The sequence below is a fragment of the Coregonus clupeaformis genome, chromosome 15 (assembly GCF_020615455.1).
Source record: "Coregonus clupeaformis isolate EN_2021a chromosome 15, ASM2061545v1, whole genome shotgun sequence".
Classification (NCBI taxonomy): Eukaryota; Metazoa; Chordata; class Actinopteri; order Salmoniformes; family Salmonidae; genus Coregonus; species Coregonus clupeaformis.
In genome coordinates, this window is record NC_059206.1 from 13,709,455 (window position 1) to 13,732,839 (window position 23,385).

General features: G+C 42.2%; 2 protein-coding genes across 2 annotated transcripts; both read right to left on the reverse strand.

Annotated features, from left to right (window-relative positions):
• Positions 1-1,481: 1,481 nt before the first annotated feature.
• On the reverse strand, positions 1,482-7,420 carry LOC123492624 (lysozyme C II-like). Its single transcript, XM_045225354.1, has 4 exons — positions 7,211-7,420; positions 6,917-7,078; positions 1,917-1,995; positions 1,482-1,548 (listed from the first exon to the last, which is right to left on the reverse strand). Exons 1-4 carry the CDS (start codon positions 7,335-7,337, stop codon positions 1,482-1,484), a joined length of 435 nt encoding a protein of 144 aa, XP_045081289.1. The 5' UTR covers positions 7,338-7,420.
• Positions 7,421-16,815: 9,395 nt separating this feature from the next.
• LOC121581948 (lysozyme C II-like) lies at positions 16,816-23,068 on the reverse strand. Its single transcript, XM_045225372.1, has 4 exons — positions 22,859-23,068; positions 22,567-22,728; positions 17,617-17,695; positions 16,816-17,248 (listed from the first exon to the last, which is right to left on the reverse strand). The coding sequence occupies exons 1-4, from the start codon at positions 22,983-22,985 to the stop codon at positions 17,182-17,184; spliced, it is 435 nt and encodes a 144-aa protein (XP_045081307.1). The 5' UTR covers positions 22,986-23,068; the 3' UTR covers positions 16,816-17,181.
• Positions 23,069-23,385: the final 317 nt, after the last annotated feature.

The window sequence follows — 23,385 nt, forward strand, 5'->3', positions numbered from 1 at the left end:
AACAAGAAAATGCTGATCCAGAGGCAGCGCTCATAGTGGCCGGTCATTTTAATGCAGAGAAACTGAAATGGGTCTTACCTCATTTCTACCAGCATGTCACCTGTGCAACTAGAGGAGACAAAACTCTATATCACCTTTACTCCATTGAACGTGAAATCAACAAAAAAAATGTCATTGGATTTAGGTTAAAAGTTGGTTGAAAAAAAGACAAAAAGTCCTTACGTTGATGACTTTTTGCAAATCCAATCAGTTTTCCACATTGATTCAACGTTTCTTTTTGTTGAAATGACCTAGAAACAATGTTGATTTAACCAGTTTTTGCCCAGTGGGTTGTATCCTATGCACGTGACAAATAAACATGACATATTTTGACACATTTAAACTGTCATTCCATTGATTTAGGAAGGAATAAAGGCACAGCTTTTCAACATTACATAATACTGTATGTTTGGAAATACCTTTGTGGTAATTACTCAATTCTGATGTTCATGTTCACAGATGGATCTTGTCTATAAAAGCATCCTCAAAGAAATGGCTGCCATACCATCAGGCCGTGAATCGACCACCAGAGGAGACCAGAATGTGAGCTCGATGGATACTCCTCGCATCGCAACCAACCTTTACTCTTTAACCAAAAGCATGTTAAAGGATCACTTTACTCAAAAACTTGTTATGATGCAAAACACATCATCATCACAGTTTTTACTCTGTACTGAAAACTTGACTGCTGACATGCACAATGGGATTTTTGGGGGATTGTATTAACAGTGAACCTATGATCAAAATACTAAAATATAGTTTTTGAGTGACCTATCCCTTTAATATTGGTTATGTTTGACGTTCCTGTGAAGGATTCCATGTGAAGCTGGAAATTGAATGGGAATTTGAGTGGATGGAGTTGTCTGGAGTATTTGAATTGTTGCTATAGGCTTGTTGTATGTTTTGATACTGTTAGTTTCTTTGGTGATACTGCTCTACACCATTTCAGAGATGATGATGTTGGCTGAATAATAAACTAATAATAAATGACACGACAGTTTGACTATAATAAGACCATTCTATTATCTATCATTGCTATACAACACCAACAACAAATAAAACATGAACTTTTTTTTATTTTTATGGCTAAGCATGTTGAGCTGTTTACTGATTTGACATGAAGTAATATATACAGTATATATGATGACACATTCCATTAAAAAAAAACAGATTATTAGTGATCTACTCCGTATTATAAACTGGGTGGTTCTAGCCCTGAATGGTGATTGGCTGAAAGCCGTGGTATATCAGACCGTATACCACGGGTATGACAAAAAACATTTACTACATCTACTCTGTAATCTAAAATGTCTCAATACGTGGACGTGTAGTAGCTAAAGGTAAAGCTGCAGATGCTGATGGATAGCCCAGAACAGATCCATCCTATCAACTAGGTCTGCTTCAGAATGGGTTGAGATGTGTTCAGCAGCTCCAGCAGGATCTCAGACCCCACAGCCAGCCACGTAGGAGCTCAGGTCCCGATACTGACAGTGATTACGCCAACCCACCCTAAAATGGACACACACCATCATGTTGATATTTTGCTTTATAGATATTACATATCAGATATAAGACAACAGAACATCGTGTGGAATTGGAAGACTTGGAAACGGTTTACATTATGCAGGCATTCATTTTGGGTCATTTTAAGGGAGTATATAAGTTATATAATTACCATGTAACAAGTATGTCAGTACAGGCATTTCTTACCATTTTAGGTCTTCTAAAAGGTGAGAGCTAATTTGTTACAGGTTAGCCCATTTATATCAAGCCTTGTACTGTGATATTGGGCTACAGGTAACATAAAGTATGGCTAATTATTTTGTAACTTAATTTTTGTTGTAACATAGTTCTTTCAGGGAAACCTGCCACCTTACCATGCCCCGATTCCGTCTGGGTCCAGCACAACACGCTTGGCACAACGGATCGCCACTGTGATGTCATCAGTTAGCAGCTCTGTCAGAAGAAAGAGGAAGGGAAAAACCTTTAGTCATAGTACCGTCTGGGAAACAGGAGGAACCTAAAGCTTTATAAAACAACAGATTACAATGAAACAATGCAGGTAAGTAGGGTCAGGGTCAGGGAGCACCGGTGTCTGTTTATTCAAATTCTGACTGTATTCAAATGTTAGATCAGAATTATGTAAGATCAGCATTACAGTGCCTTCAGAAAGTATTAATTCCCCTTGACCTATTCCATATATTATTGTGTTACAGCCTAAATTCAAAATTGATTATATAGATTTCTTTCTCACCAATCTACACACAATAGCGAAAACAAGTTTTTAGAACTTTGTGCAAATGTATTGAAACTGAAATACAGTATTCACACCCCTGAGTCAATACATGTTAGAATCACCTGTGAGTCTTTCTGCATAAGTCTCTCAGAGCTTTGCACACTTGGATTGTCCAATATCTGCACATTATTCTTTAAACAATTATTCAAGCTCTGTTTATTAAGTTGGATGTTGGCCATTTTGTCATTTCTAAATAGGATGAGGTTTTTGTTTTACTGATCATGAGAGTGGTACAAGTAGAGAGAAGCCATGGTTTAAAAATGGATTTCAATAAGTCATGGTAACGTTGTTTATTTTTTTATGTAGTTTCAGTTCCACTAACTGGAAGGTTATGTATGGTGGCCCTGTGTAGCTCAGTTGGTAGAGCATGACGCTTGCAACGCCAGGCTTGTGGGTTCGATTCCCACGGGGGGCCAGTATGAAAATGTATGCACTCACTAACTGTAAGTCGCTCTGGATAAGAGCATCTGCTAAATGACTCAAATGTAAAAAAATGTAAATCATTTCTAGATAGCCATTTTCAAGTCTTGTCATGAATTTTCATGCTGATTTAAGCCACAACTGTCACGATCGTTGTATACAGAGGAGGACCAAGGCACATGCTTTTATTAATGTTACACGAACAAAACAACAAACGATACGTGAAGTCCTACGGTACAAACACAAACCAAAAGGAACAAGATCCCACACCATACTGTGGGAAACAGGCTGACTAAGTATGGTTCCCAATCAGAGACAACAAGCAACAGCTGATTCACGTTGCCTCTGATTGAGAACCACACTGGCCAACATAGAAACCAGGGGCGGTGTGTTCATTAGGGCGATATGGGCGACGCACTGCCAAACGGGAAAAGGAAGGGATTTTTTTTCTAATCAATTATATCACGGCAACAGTAGTTATCAGTGTTCTAATCTAGACGTCTGATCTGCCACTAAATGTCCAATCAGGCTAAAGTCGTGCTTCAAATGGCCCCGCCCCTTTTGGGGCGATTTCAGTCAGGTTGAAAATCGCCCCAGAAGTCTCTCATAGACTCTCATGTAAAATCTTTTTTTTTCAAATATCAGAGCTTTCAATACGATCTCTATGAGTTCCGGGAGGGCTTGCACTTACGCGCTTTCGTCATATGTAACATAACCATGAACGTAACTAAGAAAAGAGCGGGTAGCAGCGTCAATCAATTCACGTACTACTGTCAAGATGGCTATCGTTCAGTGCAACTTGATTGTCTCTTTGAAAGAAGTTCCTTTTTGTCGGCGAACAAATCAAGATAAATTGGCAACGAAACAATTAGGACCTCCCAGACCAAATTTAATAATTCAACAGGTTTCTACTAAAGGGGGAAAGTCCTACACCCGAGTATTTTCCAAAAATTGGTACGAACGAAAAACCTGGCTAGCAGGCTGCGCTGTAGCTAATGCAGTCTTCTGCTACCCCTGCTTACTCTTTCACCCTGAAGGCGGCACGGCAGACAGCACCGCTTGGACAGCGACTGGTGTAACGGACATGCACCATCTTTCAGAAAAGATTAAGAAACATGAGCTGTCAAAGACCCACATGGATAGCTGTTTGAGATTGTCTGCTTTGGGGAGAGTGAACATTGCCACTCAACTGGATGAGGGATACAGGCTAGCTGTCCGCCGCCACAATGATGAGGTTAGCAAGAACCGCCACATCCTCAGCCGGCTAATCCAGTGTGTGAAGTTTTGCGGAGTGTTTGAGTTAGCTTTGCGAGGCAAAGATGAAACTGAGGGCTCCACCAACCCTGGTATTTTTCTTGGACTTGTCAACTTTGTGGCACAATTAGATGAGGTGTTTTATGGAAATGCATATTGTTTATGCAGTGTTGAGGAATGTGAAAGAACACCCTTGATTATTTTTACTGTGATAACTTATTTTGCTTTTGTAAGCCAACACAGGATTACTTTATCCTATCCCAGGTATTCCTTAAAGAGGTGGGGTTTCAAATGTCTCCGGAAGGTGGTGAGTGACTCCGCTGTGTGTGTGGGGGGTAGAAGGATTGCTTTATCCTATCCCAGGTATTCCTTAAAGAGGTGGGGTTTCAAATGTCTCCGGAAGGTGGTGAGTGACTCCGCTGTCCTGGCGTCGTGAGGGGAGCTTGTTCCACCATTGGGGTGCCAGAGCAGCGAACAGTTTTGACTGGGCTGAGCGGGAACTATGCTTCCGCAGAGGAAGGGGAGCCAGCAGGCCAGAGGTGGATGAACGCAATGCCCTCGTTTGGGTGTAGGGACTGATCAGAGCCCGAAGGTACAGAGGTGCCGTTCCCCTCGCTGCTCCAAAAGCAAGCACCATGGTCTTGTAACGGATGCGAGCTTCAACTGGAAGCCAGTGGAGTGTGCGGAGGAGGGGGGTGACATATCTTTTTTAAAATGTGTGTAGGTCACCTAAATCATCAGAAAAATTGCCCCCCTGAGAATCTTTTCAGGAGAGAAACACAATACTGATAGAAACACAATACTAGAACGAACACAAATGAAAACTCACACCCTGGATCAACATACTAGAGTCCCCAGAGCCAGGGCGTGACAACAACTGTAACTAGGTCACTCAGGAACATTCAATGTTGTCTTGGTAAGCAACACCAGTGTATATTTGGCCTTGTGTTTCAGGTTATTGTCCTGCTGAAAGGTACATTTGTCTCCCAGTATCTGTTGGAAAGCAGACTGAACCATAGCCGTGGGAAGTAGAGGTGCTGTGTTTCAGGTTATTGTCCTGCTGGACAATGCTGGTGCTGGAAAGCAGACTGAACCATAGCCGTGGGAAGTAGAGGTGCTGTGTTTCAGGTTATTGTCCTGCTGGACAATGCTGGTGCTGGAAAGCAGACTGAACCATAGCTGTGGGAAGTAGGGGTGCTGGAAAGCAGACTGAACCATAGCCGCGGGAAGTAGAGGTGCTGGAAAGCAGACTGAACCATAGCCGCGGGAAGTAGGGGTGCTGGAAAGCAGACTGAACCATAGCTGCGGGAAGTAGGGGTGCTGGAAAGCAGACTGAACCATAGCCGCGGGAAGTAGGGTTGCTGGTGGTGCTGCAGCAACACCTGATAAATCACAAATATTTCATTTCTTTGCCAAATTAGTGCACTAGGCCTTTATTACTCCTGTATGAGCTGAGTCAGTAGAGCGAAATTCTTCACCCACAGTCTACTCTAGTAATCTTTAAATACTTTAAGTACTTTTTGGTTAAATGCTTTGTCCAGCACACTGAGAAGATCCTACATTAGAGTCCTGGTTGACAGCACCCCCCACAAGCATTTCGCTACACCCGCAATAACATCTGCTAAATATGTGTATGTGACCAATAACATTTCATTCGATTTGATTTGAAAACATCTTCCCGCTGCCATGGACTGAACCAGGTTTTCCTCTAGGATTTGGCCTGTGCTTAGCTCTATTCCGTTTATTTTTATCCTAAAAAACTCCCTAGTCCTTGCCAATGACAAGCACACCCATAATATGATGCAGCCATCACCATGCTTGAAAATATGAAGAGTGGTACTCAGTGATGTGTTGTGTTGGATTTGCCCCAAACATAACGCTTTGTATTCAGGACATGAAGTTTATTTCTTTGCCACATTTTTTTGCAGTATTACTTTAGTGCCTTATTGCAAACAGGATGCATGTTTTGGAATATTTATATTCTGTACAGGCTTCCTTCTTTTCACTCTGTCATTTAGGTTAGTATTGTGGAGTAACTACAATGTTGTTGATCCATCCTCAGTTTTCTCCCATCACAGCCATTAAACTCTGTAACTTTTTAAAAGTCACCATTGGACTCAAGGTGAAATCCTGAGCGGTTTCCTTCCTCTCCGGCAACTGAGTTAGGAAGGACACCTGTATCTTTGTAGTGAATGGGTGTATTGATACACCATCCAACATGTAATGAATAACTTCACCATGCTCAAATGGATATTCCATGTCTGCTTTTTATTATTTTTAATCATCTATCAATAGTTGCCCTTCTTTGCCAGGCATTGGAAAACCTCCCTGGTGTTTGTGGTTGAATCTGTGTTTGAAATTCATTGGTCGATTGAGGGACCTTACAGATCATTGTATGTGTGGGGTACAGAGATGTGGTAGTCATTCAAAAATCATGTTAAACACAGTTATTGCACACAACTTATGTGACTTGTCAAGCACATTTTCACTCCTGAACTTATTTAGGCTTGCCATAAAAAAGGGGTTGAATACTTATTGACTCAAGACATTTCAGATTTTCATTTGTAATACATTTTGTAAACATTCTAAAAACATATAATTCCACTTTTACATTATGGGGTATTGTGTGTAGGCCAGTGACACTAAATCTCAGGCTGAAACACAACAAAATGTGGAATAAGTCAAATACTTTCTGAAGCCACTGTTTCTAGTGCACTTTACAAGCTACTGCCCCTGCCTCTCAATAAAACACACGTTTGAGGAGGACCATCATCCGTCTCATCCTCGGACGAACCTCCTCAAACACCTCATACAGTTACACGGCCAATACCCCTCAACCCGGCACATTTCTCAGGTGAAAAGTAATCCACTGTGTATGCAATTCCATTTGGTATGCAGGCTACTCACGGCTGCAGCGGATACCACAGACGTTCTTAGCCCTCGGGGTACGTCCGTCGTCACACCAGTAGCGGCTGTTGATCTGGAAGATGCCGTAGTCGGTGGAGCCGTCGGTGTTGCGGTTGGTGGCCTGGGTATTGTAGCTCGACTCCCATTTGGACAGGCACACCCCTTGGAGGAAAGAAAGTCACTCGGTTGATGTCAACATTATCCTCAGTGTAAGGTTAGCTATAGTAAGATATTTTGGGGAGCACACACACACACACATCCTCAAAGACCATGATCGAGTCTATTATCACTCACAGTTGGGCAGGCTGTTTCCGGCGAAGCCATCCATCCCGGATGCCTTCAGCGCTCTGGCCAGCTCACATCTGTCAAACACCTTAGCACTGGCCACAGCCACAAGCAGAAGAACAACAACAGCTCTCATTCTGGACAGACAGACAGCTAGGTCTAATGGTTTGGATGAAAAGAAGGCCTATGTCTCTGAAGGTGTGAACAAATCAACTTCAGCTTTCCTTATAAAGGCTCGGGATGAAAGAGAAACTTGATATCACACTATTTACACAATAGAGATGTGCCAACACCCAGTGCTTAGTTTGTAAATCGGGAGGTGCCGGAACGAACAGTGAGCACGAGAGGGTGGTGACCTGGGGAGTTCTGAGGTACCGCAATGCATTTGCGTAGCGGCATTGAGCAGTACAGTAGAGGCACTTACAGAAGTTGCACATATGGGGTACATTCTTTTGTAGCATAACGTCCGGGAAAATGTTGGCCTTTTATAAACGCTTTTTTATTCATGCAATTCTACATCATCTTACATGACTGGAGACTTTGGCAGAATCTTTGTTAGTACCACACAAATTATCGAAATGGAAGGCTACTTTGACACTGATAAACTGAGAATCAGAGATCAATAAAAACACCCTTGTTCTAGGCCTAGGTGTGTGGAGACACATATTGTAGGCTACAATATGAGGAGGAAAATATAGTCCTAAAAATGCTTTCCAGCTTACAAATCTGAATTTCTTATAGCCTAATTTTCAAGACATCAATGTACAGCAACATTTTTTAGGCATCACTGCAGAACACCCGCCATATGCATATGCACACATACTCATCTGTGGGGCTTACAAGAGTCGAATTTGTTATACTTTTCAAGATATCAATGTAGCAGTAGAACAAACATATCACAATCATTTGACTTGATATCAGAATATACTTCAAAATAAAATAAATCAATGTAGGCTACAGCAGAACACATATTATAATATATTTATATAGACCTCCTGCCTATGTGATAGTATGAAGCGCATATTCAGATGAACTTCACAGTACAGAACAAGTTTGTAAAGGAAAACCTCCCACAACACAGCCATTTCCTTGTGCGTCTTCTCCCTATTTCTTGTTTTGCTCCTGGTGTCTGTGACACGTCTGTGTCCTTTAGCAATCCATGACCTCACATAGGGGACTGGGTTGAATTTGGTCAGGGTGGGCCAACAAGGTTCAGAAAGAGTAGCCCTGATATGGTGGAGGTATGCAGAGAGGCGCGGGTTGAGGTGCAAATCAGATTCATTTGAGAAAATCCCTGCTCGCATTCTGCACTGGAGATGGGGATGGTGCTGACCACCATCAACATCTCTTTAAGTCCATCTGGAGATGGGGATGGTGCTGACCACCATCAACAGATCCTTAAGTCCATCTGGAGATGGGGATGGTGCTGACCACCATCAACAGATCCTTAAGTCCATCTGGAAAGTCTCCTTTATCATTACCATCAGTGTCCCTGTACTGCCTGTAGGCCCGTGTGACCGTACGTGGACTGTCAATGCCAAACCGCTGACAGAGAGATTCTATCTCTGTTTCTCCATACAGTGCTTCTGCGTCCTCCGGCCAGTATTGAGCGTAAAGCACCTTCATCTCCTCTATGAAATGGCTGTATCCTGTATCGTCCACCGCCCGTCCTCCTTGAGAAAATCTTCTAGCCTTTATGTTCCTCGCCAAGCTCTCGAAAAACTCCCTCTGATTAAGGACTATGTCGCTGGGTCTTCCACCATTCAGTTTGACTCCTTGGAAAGAGTTCTCCTGAATCCCTATCTGGCTGAGTTGTGTGTGTCGGCCTGGCTGCTCTGCCATTGCACTGAACACTCTCGCTTCCCTGTCGACTGCTCTGTGTGCAGTAATAATTGTGCAGTCTCTCTGATGGAGCTCGAGTGACAATTCAGATAGTTGTTGAAGTGCATCACACATAAGGCCTACATTGTTAACAAACGCATGCGAGGATATCCGCATGGCAAGGCCCCTATAGGTGTGGCGGGAGGCATCCTCAGCTGCTGTGGTGAAATGCTTGTGAAGAGCCGGGTAAATTCTTCCAGTCAGACTCTATAGTTCTAAAACTTCCACCCATCTAGTGTCCAAGATCCTGCTGATTTTACACAGCTGAATGTCTAAACTCTCTGTGCACTCCTTCAGCTCCATTCGGTTTTTGTTGGATACGCTATGAAGCGAATATAGCTTGTCCATAAGTATTTTTAAATGATTGGTAGAGCCCATCTCTTTTACCACATCACATACTGTGACCTCAAAGCCTGTGTGCCGAGCAGTGCCAAACAGTTATATTAGGGAAGAGGGCCTGGAGCCTTGTTGTTACTCTGCTCTTGCGTCCCAGCATGACAGACGCACCATCACACGTTATTCCAATGAGGGTTTTGGAGAGAAAGTCCTCAGTAAACTTTACACCCTCTAATGCAAATAACAGATTACGGACAATTCACCCAGCAGATAAATCCTCCAGTTCCACAAGATCAACAAAAACGTTTGCTGGTACGCCCATATCTGTGTACAATCAAGGCACTCTTTTTATTCAAACTAGTAGCCTCATCGAGCATTAGGCTGATTTTGGGAGAGCACTGTACTATTCTTTCAAATAGTTTTCACTTCATGTCAGACGAAATATGTTGCTGTATGTTGGAGCAAGCAACATTGGAATGGAAAATTCTCCCAATGTCAAGACCATTTAACTCCTGAGAGTCCATTTCTTGCTCCAAACCGTGAGCGGGTCTGTGAAGTTTAGCCTCCAAGTCAGCTGTTCAGAAGACTCTGGCTGTCTATGTTTTTATTTTGAGCGTTAACTATAACCTGTGTTAAGGTGTCCTCTTTAGCCTTGTCTACGATGCTTGCTGCCGCTAAATCGGCCTTGGTTTGGCCATGTTCAAAAACCTTTTTTCTGAGGGCTCTTTGTTGCTTTTTTACGTTGGAGGCAGAGTATGTTACTGTACATTCCACCCACTTTTTTCCTAGTTTTATCCCTCCAGTCTCTTCCGGGCCCAAACTCCCTACCTTTTTGCATGTTGTACAGCACAGGGGTTATAAGTTTGCTTCCCACCCCCTCTCCCGCGGAGTCTGACTCGCTAGTAGGCCTACTGGCTAGTGGAGGTGCCGGTGGTGATGCTGAACTGACGGGATAAGCAGCTCTGCTAGCTAAAGCTTCGCCATCAGGAGCAGTTTGCTTCTCACTCCTCTCATCCGGCACTGACAGTTCTCTGGCTCGTTTCGCGTTCGATAACCATATTGTTCTGGATTTCGGGACTTGATAAACTTCCTCAAAGTTGATTGCCTTTTCTTATTCATTTTTGATTTGGCTTTCCCTCCGTTTCAAATTCAGTAGGGAGACGACTAGCCTAGGCTACTTGACGTGATTATGTAGGGACCTCTTCACTAGCTGACCACCACTGCCAAGACCTGTTTCAAGATCAGTTACTTACCTCGTCGGCCCGCCCCATAACCTCTATGTACAAATAAGACAGCAGGTCATAAATCAGTGTGGAAGGATTAGGATGATTGCACAGAAGGATCATCGCGCTTTTACATGATGGTTTTTCTGGGAGGCGGAAGAAATAACCAGAAGGCAACTTGATTTAACTCTGATCACTTAACTCTGATCACTTACTGTGCAAACAGTGAATGTCGTAGAAATATTTGACAAAAAAATAGTCAACTCAAAAATATCTCTCAAGACACCGGAGCTTGTGAATCCAAGAATTAGACTTTATTGCATAACAAAGCCGAGCTTGCTCCATGGAACAACTGTCTCTCTTTGGCTTAGAGATCTCTTATGTACACACCCAAATGCACAGTCATGTTTACATAGCATACAATTACTCCCCTTAGGGCAAATGATTAACTTATTTTAGTGCCACTCTACCCTTATCTTTCAACGTCCAGATGTCACATGTGGTTTACTCCAAAAGGTCATGGGCGCTTTTCCATAGGAAGCCTCTTCCCTAATCTCATTATATTGGTAGCAGACCCTTTCCCTAATCTCATTATATTGGTAGCAGACCCTTTCCCTAATCTCATTACACATACATACATTAATTTATGTTTACACACTGTATTGGCTATATTCCTTATTTAAACATACATCTGGATTATAGAATGTCAATCATGTTTACTATATTTTACCTTTGACATTTCCCAACATTTTGCCTTAATGATACATAAAATATTCCTATATGAACAGATTGTATAAATAATACCGCGTGAGGTACCGGAGCCGGGCAAATAGGTGCCGGAACAAACGAGGTCACATCTGAGAGGTGCTGCCAACACCTTCTGCAAATAGGGTTTGGCCGGTGTAGGCTGCCATTGTAAATAAGAATTTGTTCTTAACTGACTTGCCTAGATAAATAAAGGCAAAATAAAATAAATAAATAATAATTGTGCAGATGTTATCGCAGGTGCAGCGAAATGCTTGTGTTTCTAGTTCCAACAGTGCAGTAATACCTAGCAATAAAAAATATGTAAAAATCAATACTGTCATGAATCCCGCTTCCTGAGTCTGTTTCTGCCTGAGTTGCCTGTTTTCTGTCTTGGAGTCTGTTTCCTGAATGTTCCTGAACGCACCCTGTCTGGTTGCCGGGCGACGAAGCTAGGCGGGAGATCTCTCGATTACCCGCACCTGCATCTCATCAGCTATCTGCACACCTGGTCCTGATCATCACCTCTTCTCTTCATAAGCTCTGACCTGACATCCATTCCCTGCCGGATCGTTAGCCATTTAAAATTAATATTTAATTTTAATAATATTATATACATTTTAATATGCCATTTAGCAGACGCTTTTATCCAAAGCGACTTACAGTCATGCGTGCATACATTTTTTTTGTGTATGGGTGGTCCCGGGGATCGAACCCACTACCTTGGCGTTACAAGCGCCGTGCTCTACCAGCTGAGCTACAGAGGACCACGAACAGTATGTTGTGTCAGTGTATCAGCCTCAAGTTTACTAGTGTTAGTTTTGTACTTTTTGCTTGCCGTGTACTCACCTCCGTTTACTCTGTCTACAGTCATTCTCCCGAAACATTCACCCCACCCCTGCCTGGTCGTCGGTGGCTTCTGTGACACCATTGGATCTGCCTATTCACTCCCACCAACTCACCTCCGCTGCCCGCTCCGTCTCCTGGATTATTCTGCTCCCACCTTTGAGTCTGTAAATAAATACTCACCTTCGTTCTACTCACCTTGTCCTGGTCTGCTTCTGGGTTCTGCTTTAGAGAATCCTGACAAATACATACATAATCCAGAAGAAATCTGAAATTCTGAAATATCAGAATGAGCAATGTCAGAGGCCGGAATATAAATATATATATATATATATACACATAACAGCAGGTAGTCTAGCGGTTAAGAGCGTTGGGCCAGTAACCAAAGGTCGCTGGTTTGAAATCTGTCGATGTGCCCTTGAGCAAGGCACTGAATCCTAATTGCTCCTGTAAATTGCTCTAAAATAAGAGCATCTGCTAAAGACAGTATATAAACAGAGAAGATGTGTACAGCAGTAGTTATATAGGATAAGCCATGACTAGAATACAGTATATACATATAAAGTTGGTAAAACAGAATGTAAACATTAAAGTGACCAGTGTTAATTGCGTTGTTTGCTCTATAGCCTGATAGTTCATATGCCTTGCGACCGTGATATATGCCTAAGGCGGAGACAATAAGAAGACACAGTGGCAGAATACATTTAACCACACATTTGTTTAATCACAAAACCTGAGCGCAACCTCTGTCCGGTGAAGTCCACAAATCATATTGCATGAAACAAACAGTTACATGACCTACAGCATGGTCAAGAAAGTCCATATTTTCGGACTACTAAACAACTATTGATTTAGAACCACTGAGAGTTACTGCAAGTCGTAAAGAAAACAGGAGCTGCCGCCACTATTCCAGCACCATTTCAACATCATCAAATCACCCATACTTAGTTTAATACAGTGAGAACTAAAAGATACCAAAAGCAATTTAGTCCAATCAACGTATGCTAAATATGATGTGGCTGTCCACGGTTCTGATTTCTGTTTGTGTGTGTGTGTGTGTGTGTGTGTGCGTTCGTGCAAGTAGAAAAAACATGTTGACTCACCCTACTTGTAGAAAAACGCCAATGCCATCCTCATCTCTTTCATGTTGATGAAACGGTCAATGACTCTGTCATACAGTACACACTTTTATTTTTTGTTTTCCTAGGCTACCTGGCTAAAATGCTTGCTCGCTAGCCTAGCTTCCTTTCATGGGCAACGTTAGCTAGTTAACATTAACCTACTACATCTAGCTGCATATTGAACTTCCATCCTCTCAGTCCAGGGCCACAATGTATTTTATGAATGGATCAGAATCACCTTTATCATCTCCAGTATGGAGAATTAAGTAAAACCACAAGTCCAAATCCCTATCTCCATCCATGGCTAATTTAGGAAAGGGCCCATTTTAGCCACCGGAGGACAACAACACAACAAGATGCAACAATTCAAGTTGTTTCTGTTGATGACGTATTTCTCTGTGATAGAAGTGAAGCCAAATACAAACTTGCTTCCCTTGACACCTGTTTTTGATGTGCCAGGACCATTCACAGTTGAGCTCGCTCAGTTTAGCTCAATGCTGATTGGCTATTATTTTAAAGGAGGCCAAATGCTCGCTGGCTTCCCTTGCATTCAATGTCATACTCTTCATGACCAGACCTCATCAGATACAGTAGATGGCCTACACGTAGAGAGACAGAGGGGTGCTGTTTCGCTTGCTCGGATGCTTTCGCTGGTGAGATACATTCAGCCTCTTGCGAATTTAAGAAAATTATGACAACACAGAGAGATGAAAGATAATTGATTTAATCTTTTTTTCTATTTTTCTTGGGACATTTTTTGGCATCCATGAATACATGTCAATGGTTAAAGCCTGAATTCAAAATGGATCCCATTCACACTCAATATCCCATAATGACAAAGTGAAAAAATTTTTTTTGAAATTCTTTCACATTTATTGAAAAAATATCTCATTTACGTAAGTATTCACATCCCTTTGCTATGACACTCCGAATTAAGCTCAGGTGCATCCAATTTCCTTTGATCATCCTTGAGACGTCACTACAACTTGATTGGAGTCCACCTGTGTCCAATTCAATTGTTTGGACATGATTTAGAAAGAAACACACCTGTCTATATAAGGTCCCACAGTTGACAGTGCATTTCAGAGCAGAAACTATACCATGAAGTCCAAGGAACTGTCCGTAGATCTCCGAGATAGAATTGTGATGAGGCATATATCTGGGGAAGGGTATAAAACTAATTCTAGACTGTTGAAAGTTTCCAAGAGCCCAGTGGTCTCCATCATTGGGAAATGTAAAAAATATGGAACTACCCAGACTTTGCCTAGGGCTGGCTGTCTGACCAAACTGAACAACCAGGCAAGAAGGACCTTGGTCGTGGAGGGGACCAAGAACGCAATGACCACTCTGACATTACTACAGAGTTCCTTGGCTGAGATGGGAGAACCTGCCAGAAGGACAACAGTCTCTACAGCACTCCTGACAAAAGGCACATGACAGCACACCTGGAGTTTGCAAAAAGGCATGTGAAAGACAGATCATAAGGCAAAATATTTTGTGCTCTGATGAGACAAAAATGTTGTAGCCCAGACTTGTATCCCATTGGAAATCTGTGGAAAGACTTGAAGATTGCTGTTCACCGCCGCTCCCCATCTAACTTAACAGAGCTGCAAAAAATCTGCTAGGAAGTATGGGAGAAAATCCCCAAATATATATGGGCAACGCTGATACAGACATACCCAAGAAGACTCAAATATGTAATCGTCGCCATAGCTGCTTCTACAAAGTATTGACTCAGGGGTGTGAATACTTATGTGAATGAGATATATCTGTATTTAATTTCAATACAATTTCAGACGTTTCTGAAACATGTTGGGGTATTGTGTCTAGAAATGGGTGAAATGTTTTATTTATTTAATCAATTTTGAATTCAGGCTGTAACCCCAAAACTTGCAATAAGTCAAGGGGTATGAATACTTTCTGGAGGCACTATATATAAAGTGGGTAAAACAGTACAAATTATTAAAGTGACATATCTTTTGTCTCTCTGTGTTGTCATAATTTTCCTTCAATTCGGAAAGAGGCTGAATGTATCTCACCGGCGAAAGCATAGGAGCGAGCAAAACAGCGCCCCTCTGTCTCTGTATGTGTAGGCCATCTATCTGATGCGGTCTGGTCATGAAGAGTATTACATTGTTGCCGCCCATAGCATTGAATGCAAGTGAAGCCAGCGAGCATTTGGCCTCCCTTGATAAAAAAAAAAAGTATAAAATAATAGCCAATCAACGTCGAGCTAAACCGAGCGAGCTCAACTGTAGCTGTCTATTTACCACCACAAACCGATGCTGGCACTAAGACCGCAGTCAATGAGCTGTATAGGGCCTTAAGCAAACAAGAAAATGCTCATCCAGAGGCAGCGCTCATAGTGGCCGGTCATTTTAATGCAGAGAAACTGAAATCCGTCTTACCTCATTTCTACCAGCATGTCACCTGTGCAACTAGAGGAGACAAAACTCTAGATCACCTTTACTCCATTGAACGTGAAATCAACAAAAAAATTTCATTGGATTTAGGTTAAAAGTTGGTAGAAAAAAAGACAAAAAGTCCTTACGTTGATGACTTTTTGCAAATCCAATCAGTTTTCCACATTGATTCAACGTTTCTTGTTGTTGAAATGACCTAGAAACAATGTTGATTTAACCCGTTTTTACCCAGTGGGTTGTATCCTGTGCACGTGACAAATAAACATGACATATTTTGACACATTTAAACTGTCATTCCATTGATTTAGGAAGGAATAAAGGCACAGCTTTTCAACATTACATAATACTGTATGTTTGGAAATACCTTTGTGGTAATTACTCAATTCTGATGTTCATGTTCACAGATGGATCTTGTCTATAAAAGCATCCTCAAAGAAATGGCTGCCATACCATCAGGCCGTGAATCGACCACCAGAGGAGACCAGAATGTGAGCTCGATGGATACTCCTCGCATCGCAACCAACCTTTACTGTCCTAGCTTCTGGTATGGTTTAACCAAAAGCATGTTAAAGGATCACTTTACTCAAAAACTTGTTATGATGCAAAACACATAATCATCACAGTTTTTACTCTGTACTGAAAACTTGACTGCTGACATGCACAATGGGATTTTGGGGGGATTGTATTAACAGTGAACCTATGATCAAAATACTAAAATATAGTTTTTGAGTGACCTATCCCTTTAATATTGGTTATGTTTGATGTTCCTTTGAAGGATTCCATGTGAAGCTGGAAATTGAATGGGAATTTGAGTGGATGGAGTTGTCTGGAGGATTTGAATTGTTGCTATGGGCTTGTTGTATGTTTTGATACTCTTCGTTTCTTTGGTGATACTGCTCTACACCATTTCAGAGATGATGATGTTGGCTGAATAATAAACTAATAATACATGACATGACAGTTTGACTATAATAAGACCATTCTATTATCTATCATTGCTATACAACACCAACAACAAATAAAACATGAACTTTTTTTTTTTTTTATGGCTAAGCATGTTGAGCTGTTTACTGATTTGACATGAAGTAATATTAAACAGTATATATGATGACACATTCCATTTTTTAAAAAACAGATTATTAGTGATCTACTCCGTATTATAAACCGGGTGGTTCGAGCCCTGAATGGTGATTGGCTGAAAGCCGTGGTATATCAGACCGTATACCACGGGTATGACAAAAACATTTACTACATCTACTCTGTAATCTAAAATGTCTCAATACGTGGACGTGTAGTAGCTAAAGGTAAAGCTGCAGATGCTGATGGATAGTCCAGAACAGATCCATCCTATCAATTAGGTCTGCTTCAGTATGGGTTGAGAAGTGTTCAGAAGCTCCAGCAGGATCTCAGACCCCACAGCCAGCCACGTAGGAGCTCAGGTCCCGATACTGACAGTGATTGCGCCAACCCACCCTAAAATGGACACACACCATCATGTTGATATTTTGCTTTATAGATATTACATATCAGATATAAGACAACAGAACATCGTGTGGAATTGGAAGACTTGGAAACGGTTTACATTATGCAGGCATTCATTCAGGGTCATTTTAAGGGAGTATATAAGTTATATAATTACCATGTAACAAGTATGTCAGTACAGGCATTTCTTACCATTTTAGGTCTTCTAAAAGGTGAGAGCTAATTTGTTACAGGTTAGCCCATTTATACCTAGCCTTGTTCTGTGATATTGGGCTACAGGTAACATAAAGTATGGCTAATTATTTTGTAACTTAATTTTTGTTGTAACATAGTTCTTTCAGGGAAACCTGCCACCTTACCATGCCCCGATTCCGTTCGGGTCCAGCACAACACGCTTGGCACAACGGATCGCCACTGTGATGTCATCAGTTAGCAGCTCTGTCAGAAGAAAGAGGAAGGGAAACCTTTAGTCATAGTACCGTCCGGGAAACAGGAGGAACCTAAAGCTTTATAAAACAACAGATTACAATGAAACAATGCAGGTAAGTAGGGTCAGGGTCAGGGAGCACCGGTGTCTGTTTATTCAAATTCTGACTGTATTCAAATGTTAGATCAGAATTATGTAAGATCAGCATTACAGTGCCTTCAGAAAGTATTCATTCCCCTTGACCTATTCCATATATTATTGTGTTACAGCCTAAATTCAAAATTGATTATATAGATTTCTTTCTCACCAATCTACACACAATAGCGAAAACATGTTTTTAGAACTTTGTGCAAATGTATTGAAACTGAAATACAGTATTCACACCCCTGAGTCAATACATGTTAGAATCACCTGTGAGTCTTTCTGCATAAGTCTCTGAGAGCTTTGCACACCTGGATTGTCCAATATCTGCACATTATTCTTTAAAAAAATATTCAAGCTCTGTTTATTAAGTTGAATGTTGGCCATTTTGTCATTGTTGGTTTTTGTTTTACTGAGCATGAGAGTGGTGCAAGTAGAGAGAAGCCATGGTTTTAAAATGGATTTCAATAAGTCATGGTAACGTTGTTTATTTTTTTATGTAGTTTCAGTTCCACTAACTGGAAGGTTATGTATGGTGGCCCTGTGTAGCTCAGTTGGTAGAGCATGGCGCTTGCAACGCCAGGCTTGTGGGTTCGATTCCCACGGGGGGCCAGTATGAAAATGTATGCACTCACTAACTGTAAGTCGCTCTGGATAAGAGCATCTGCTGAATTACTCAAATGTAAAAAATGTAAATCATTTCTAGTTAGCCATTTTCAAGTCTTGTCATGAATTTTCATGCTGATTTAAGCCACAACTGTCACGATCGTCGTATACAGAGGAGGACCAAGGCACATGCTTTTATTAATGTTACACGAACAAAACAACAAACGATACGTGAAGTCCTACGGTACAAACACAAACCAAAAGGAACAAGATCCCACACCATACTGTGGGAAACAGGCTGACTAAGTATGGTTCCCAATCAGAGACAACAAGCAACAGCTGATTCACGTTGCCTCTGATTGAGAACCACACTGGCCAACATAGAAACCAGGGGCGGTGTGTTCATTAGGGCGATATGGGCGACGCACTGCCAAACGGGAAAAGGAAGGGATTTTTTTTCTAATCAATTATATCACGGCAACAGTAGTTATCAGTGTTCTAATCTAGACGTCTGATCTGCCACTAAATGTCCAATCAGGCTAAAGTCGTGCTTCAAATGGCCCCCGCCCCTTTTTGGGGGCGATTTCAGTCAGGTTGAAAATCGCCCCAGAAGTCTCTCATAGACTCTCATGTAAAATCTTTTTTTTCAAATATCAGAGCTTTCAATACGATCTCTATGGGTTCCGGGAGGGCTTGCACTTACGCGCTTTCGTCATACGTAACATAACCATGAACGTAACTAAGAAAAGAGCGGGTAGCAGCGTCAATCAATTCACGTACTACTGTCAAGATGGCTAGCGTTCAGTGCAACTCGATTGTCTCTTTGAAAGAAGTTCCTTTTTGTCGGCCGAACAAATCAAGATAAATTGGCAACGAAACAATTAGGACCTCCCAGACCAAATTTAATAATTCAACAGGTTTCTACTAAAGGGGGAAAGTCCTACACCCGAGTATTTTCCAAAAATTGGTACGAACGAAAAACCTGGCTAGCAGGCTGCGCTGTAGCTAATGCAGTCTTCTGCTACCCCTGCTTACTCTTTCACCCTGAAGGCGGCACGGCAGACAGCACCGCTTGGACAGCGACTGGTGTAACGGACATGCACCATCTTTCAGAAAAGATTAAGAAACATGAGCTGTCAAAGACCCACATGGATAGCTGTTTGAGATTGTCTGCTTTGGGGAGAGTGAACATTGCCACTCAACTGGATGAGGGATACAGGCTAGCTGTCCGCCGCCACAATGATGAGGTTAGCAAGAACCGCCACATTCTCAGCCGGCTAATCCAGTGTGTGAAGTTTTGCGGAGTGTTTAAGTTAGCTTTGCGAGGCAAAGATGAAACTGAGGGCTCCACCAACCCTGGTATTTTTCTTGGACTTGTCAACTTTGTGGCACAATTATATGAGGTGTTTTATGGAAATGCATATTGTTTATGCAGTGTTGAGGAATGTGAAAGAACACCCTTGATTATTTTTACTGTGATAACTTATTTTGCTTTTGTAAGCCAACACAGGATTACTTATCCTATCCCAGTATTCCTTAAAAGGGGTGGGGTTTCAAATGTCTCCGGAAGGTGGTGAGTGATCTGTGTGTGGGTAAGTTGCTTTATCCTATCAGATATTCCTTAAAAGGTGGGGTTTTCAAATGTCTCCGGCGAGGTGGTGAAGTGACTCCACTGTCTTCTCGTAGAGCTTGTTCCACACATTAGGGTGCCAGGCTAACGTTTTATGGGCTGAGCGTTTTCCGCAGAGGGGACCCAGCCAGGCCAGAAAGGGTGGATAACGCAATGCCTCAGTTTGGGTGTAAGGGACTGATCAAGAGCCCGAAGGGTACGTCTTCCCAGCTGCTCAAAAAGCAAGCACCGCATGGTCTTGCACGCCGGATGTGACTTCAACTTTGGAAACCAGTGGAGTGTGCGGGGGAGGGTGTGACATATCTTTTTTAAAATGTGTGTAGGTCACCTAAATCATCAGAAAAATTGCCCCCCTGAGAATCTTATCAGGAGAGAAACACAATACTGATAGAAACACAATACTAGAACGAACACAAATGAAAACTCACACCCTGGATCAACATACTAGAGTCCCCAGAGCCAGGGCGTGACAACAACTGTAACTAGGTCACTCAGGAATATTCAATGTTGTCTTGGTAAGCAACACCAGTGTATATTTGGCCTTGTGTTTCAGGTTATTGTCCTGCTGAAAGGTACATTTGTCTCCCAGTATCTGTTGGAAAGCAGACTGAACCATAGCCGTGGGAAGTAGAGGTGCTGTGTTTCAGGTTATTGTCCTGCTGGACAATGCTGGTGCTGGAAAGCAGACTGAACCATAGCCGTGGGAAGTAGAGGTGCTGTGTTTCAGGTTATTGTCCTGCTGGACAATGCTGGTGCTGGAAAGCAGACTGAACCATAGCTGTGGGAAGTAGGGGTGCTGGAAAGCAGACTGAACCATAGCCGCGGGAAGTAGAGGTGCTGGAAAGCAGACTGAACCATAGCCGCGGGAAGTAGGGGTGCTGGAAAGCAGACTGAACCATAGCTGCGGGAAGTAGGGGTGCTGGAAAGCAGACTGAACCATAGCCGCGGGAAGTAGGGTTGCTGGTGGTGCTGCAGCAACACCTGATAAATCACAAATATTTCATTTCTTTGCCAAATTAGTGCACTAGGCCTTTATTACTCCTGTATGAGCTGAGTCAGTAGAGCGAAATTCTTCACCCATAGTCTACTCTAGTAATCTTTAAATACTTTAAGTACTTGTTGGTTAAATGCTTTGTCCAGCACACTGAGAAGATCCTACATTAGAGTCCTGGTCGACAGCACCCCCACAAGCATTTCGCTACACCCGCAATAACATCTGCTAAATATGTGTATGTGACCAATAACATTTCATTAGATTTGATTTGAAAACATCTTCCCGCGGCCATGGACTGAACCAGGTTTTCCTCTAGGATTTGGCCTGTGCTTAGGTCTATTCCGTTTATTTTTATCCTAAAAAACTCCCTAGTCCTTGCCAATGACAAGCATACCCATAACATGATGCAGCCATCACCATGCTTGAAAATATGAAGAGTGGTACTCAGTGATGTGTTGTGTTGGATTTGCCCCAAACATAACGCTTTGTATTCAGGACATAAAGTTTATTTCTTTGCCACATTTTTTTGCAGTATTACTTTAGTGCCTTATTGCAAACAGGATGCATGTTTTGGAATATTTATATTCTGTACAGGCTTTCTTCTTTTCACTCTGTCATTTAGGTTAGTATTGTGGAGTAACTACAATGTTGTTTATCCATTCTCAGTTTTCTCCCATCACAGCCATTAAACTCTGTAACTTTTTAAAAGTCACCATTGGACTCAAGGTGAAATCCTGAGCGGTTTCCTTCCTCTCCGGCAACTGAGTTAGGAAGGACACCTGTATCTTTGTAGTGAATGGGTGTATTGATACACCATCCAACATGTAATGAATAACTTCACCATGCTCAAATGGATATTCCATGTCTGCTTTTTATTATTTTTAATCATCTATCAATAGTTGCCCTTCTTTGCCAGGCATTGGAAAACCTCCCTGGTGTTTGTGGTTGAATCTGTGTTTGAAATTCATTGGTCGATTGAGGGACCTTACAGATCATTGTATGTGTGGGGTACAGAGATGTGGTAGTCATTCAAAAATCATGTTAAACACAGTTATTGCACACAACTTATGTGACTTGTCAAGCACATTTTCACTCCTGAACTTATTTAGGCTTGCCATAAAAAAGGGGTTGAATACTTATTGACTCAAGACATTTCAGATTTTCATTTGTAATACATTTTGTAAACATTCTAAAAACATATAATTCCACTTTTACATTATGGGGTATTGTGTGTAGGCCAGTGACACTAAATCTCAGGCTGAAACACAACAAAATGTGGAATAAGTCAAATACTTTCTGAAGCCACTGTTTCTAGTGCACTTTACAAGCTACTGCCCCTGCCTCTCAATAAAACACACGTTTGAGGAGGACCATCATCCGTCTCATCCTCGGACGAACCTCCTCAAACACCTCATACAGTTACACGGCCAATACCCCTCAACCCGGCACATTTCTCAGGTGAAAAGTAATCCACTGTGTATGCAATTCCATTTGGTATGCAGGCTACTCACGGCTGCAGCGGATACCACAGACGTTCTTAGCCCTCGGGGTACGTCCGTCGTCACACCAGTAGCGGCTGTTGATCTGGAAGATGCCGTAGTCGGTGGAGCCGTCGGTGTTGCGGTTGGTGGCCTGGGTATTGTAGCTCGACTCCCATTTGGACAGGCACACCCCTTGGAGGAAAGAAAGTCACTCGGTTGATGTCAACATTATCCTCAGTGTAAGGTTAGCTATAGTAAGATATTTTGGGAGCACACACACACACCATCCTCAAAGACCATGATCGAGTCTATTATCACTCACAGTTGGGCAGGCTGTTTCCGGCGAAGCCATCCATCCCGGATGCCTTCAGCGCTCTGGCCAGCTCACATCTGTCAAACACCTTAGCACTGGCCACAGCCACAAGCAGAAGAACAACAACAGCTCTCATTCTGGACAGACAGACAGCTAGGTCTAATGGTTTGGATGAAAAGAAGGCCTATGTCTCTGAAGGTGTGAACAAATCAACTTCAGCTTTCCTTATAAAGGCTCGGGATGAAAGAGAAACTTGATATCACACTATTTACACAATAGAGATGTGCCAACACCCAGTGCTTAGTTTGTAAATCGGGAGGTGCCGGAACGAACAGTGAGCACGAGAGGGTGGTGACCTGGGGAGTTCTGAGGTACCGCAATGCATTTGCGTAGCGGCATTGAGCAGTACAGTAGAGGCACTTACAGAAGTTGCACATATGGGGTACATTCTTTTGTAGCATAACGTCCGGGAAAATGTTGGCCTTTTATAAACGCTTTTTATTCATGCAATTCTACATCATCTTACATGACTGGAG

Excerpts from the sequence above, each read along its gene's own strand:
- LOC121581948 (XM_045225372.1), bottom strand. The coding sequence starts at position 22,985 with ATGAGAGCTGTTGTTGTTCTTCTGCTTGTGGCTGTGGCCAGTGCTAAG. Across the intron at positions 22,729-22,858 it reads CGGAAACAGCCTGCCCAACT|GGGTGTGCCTGTCCAAATGG; the intron begins GTGAGTGATAAT and ends CTTTCCTCCAAG. Across the intron at positions 17,249-17,616 it reads CCGAACGGAATCGGGGCATG|GGTGGGTTGGCGCAATCACT; the intron begins GTAAGGTGGCAG and ends TGTCCATTTTAG.
- LOC123492624 (XM_045225354.1), bottom strand. The coding sequence starts at position 7,337 with ATGAGAGCTGTTGTTGTTCTTCTGCTTGTGGCTGTGGCCAGTGCTAAG. Across the intron at positions 1,996-6,916 it reads CTGTGGTATCCGCTGCAGCC|AGCTGCTAACTGATGACATC; the intron begins GTGAGTAGCCTG and ends TTCTTCTGACAG. Across the intron at positions 1,549-1,916 it reads CCAGACGGAATCGGGGCATG|GGTGGGTTGGCGTAATCACT; the intron begins GTAAGGTGGCAG and ends TGTCCATTTTAG.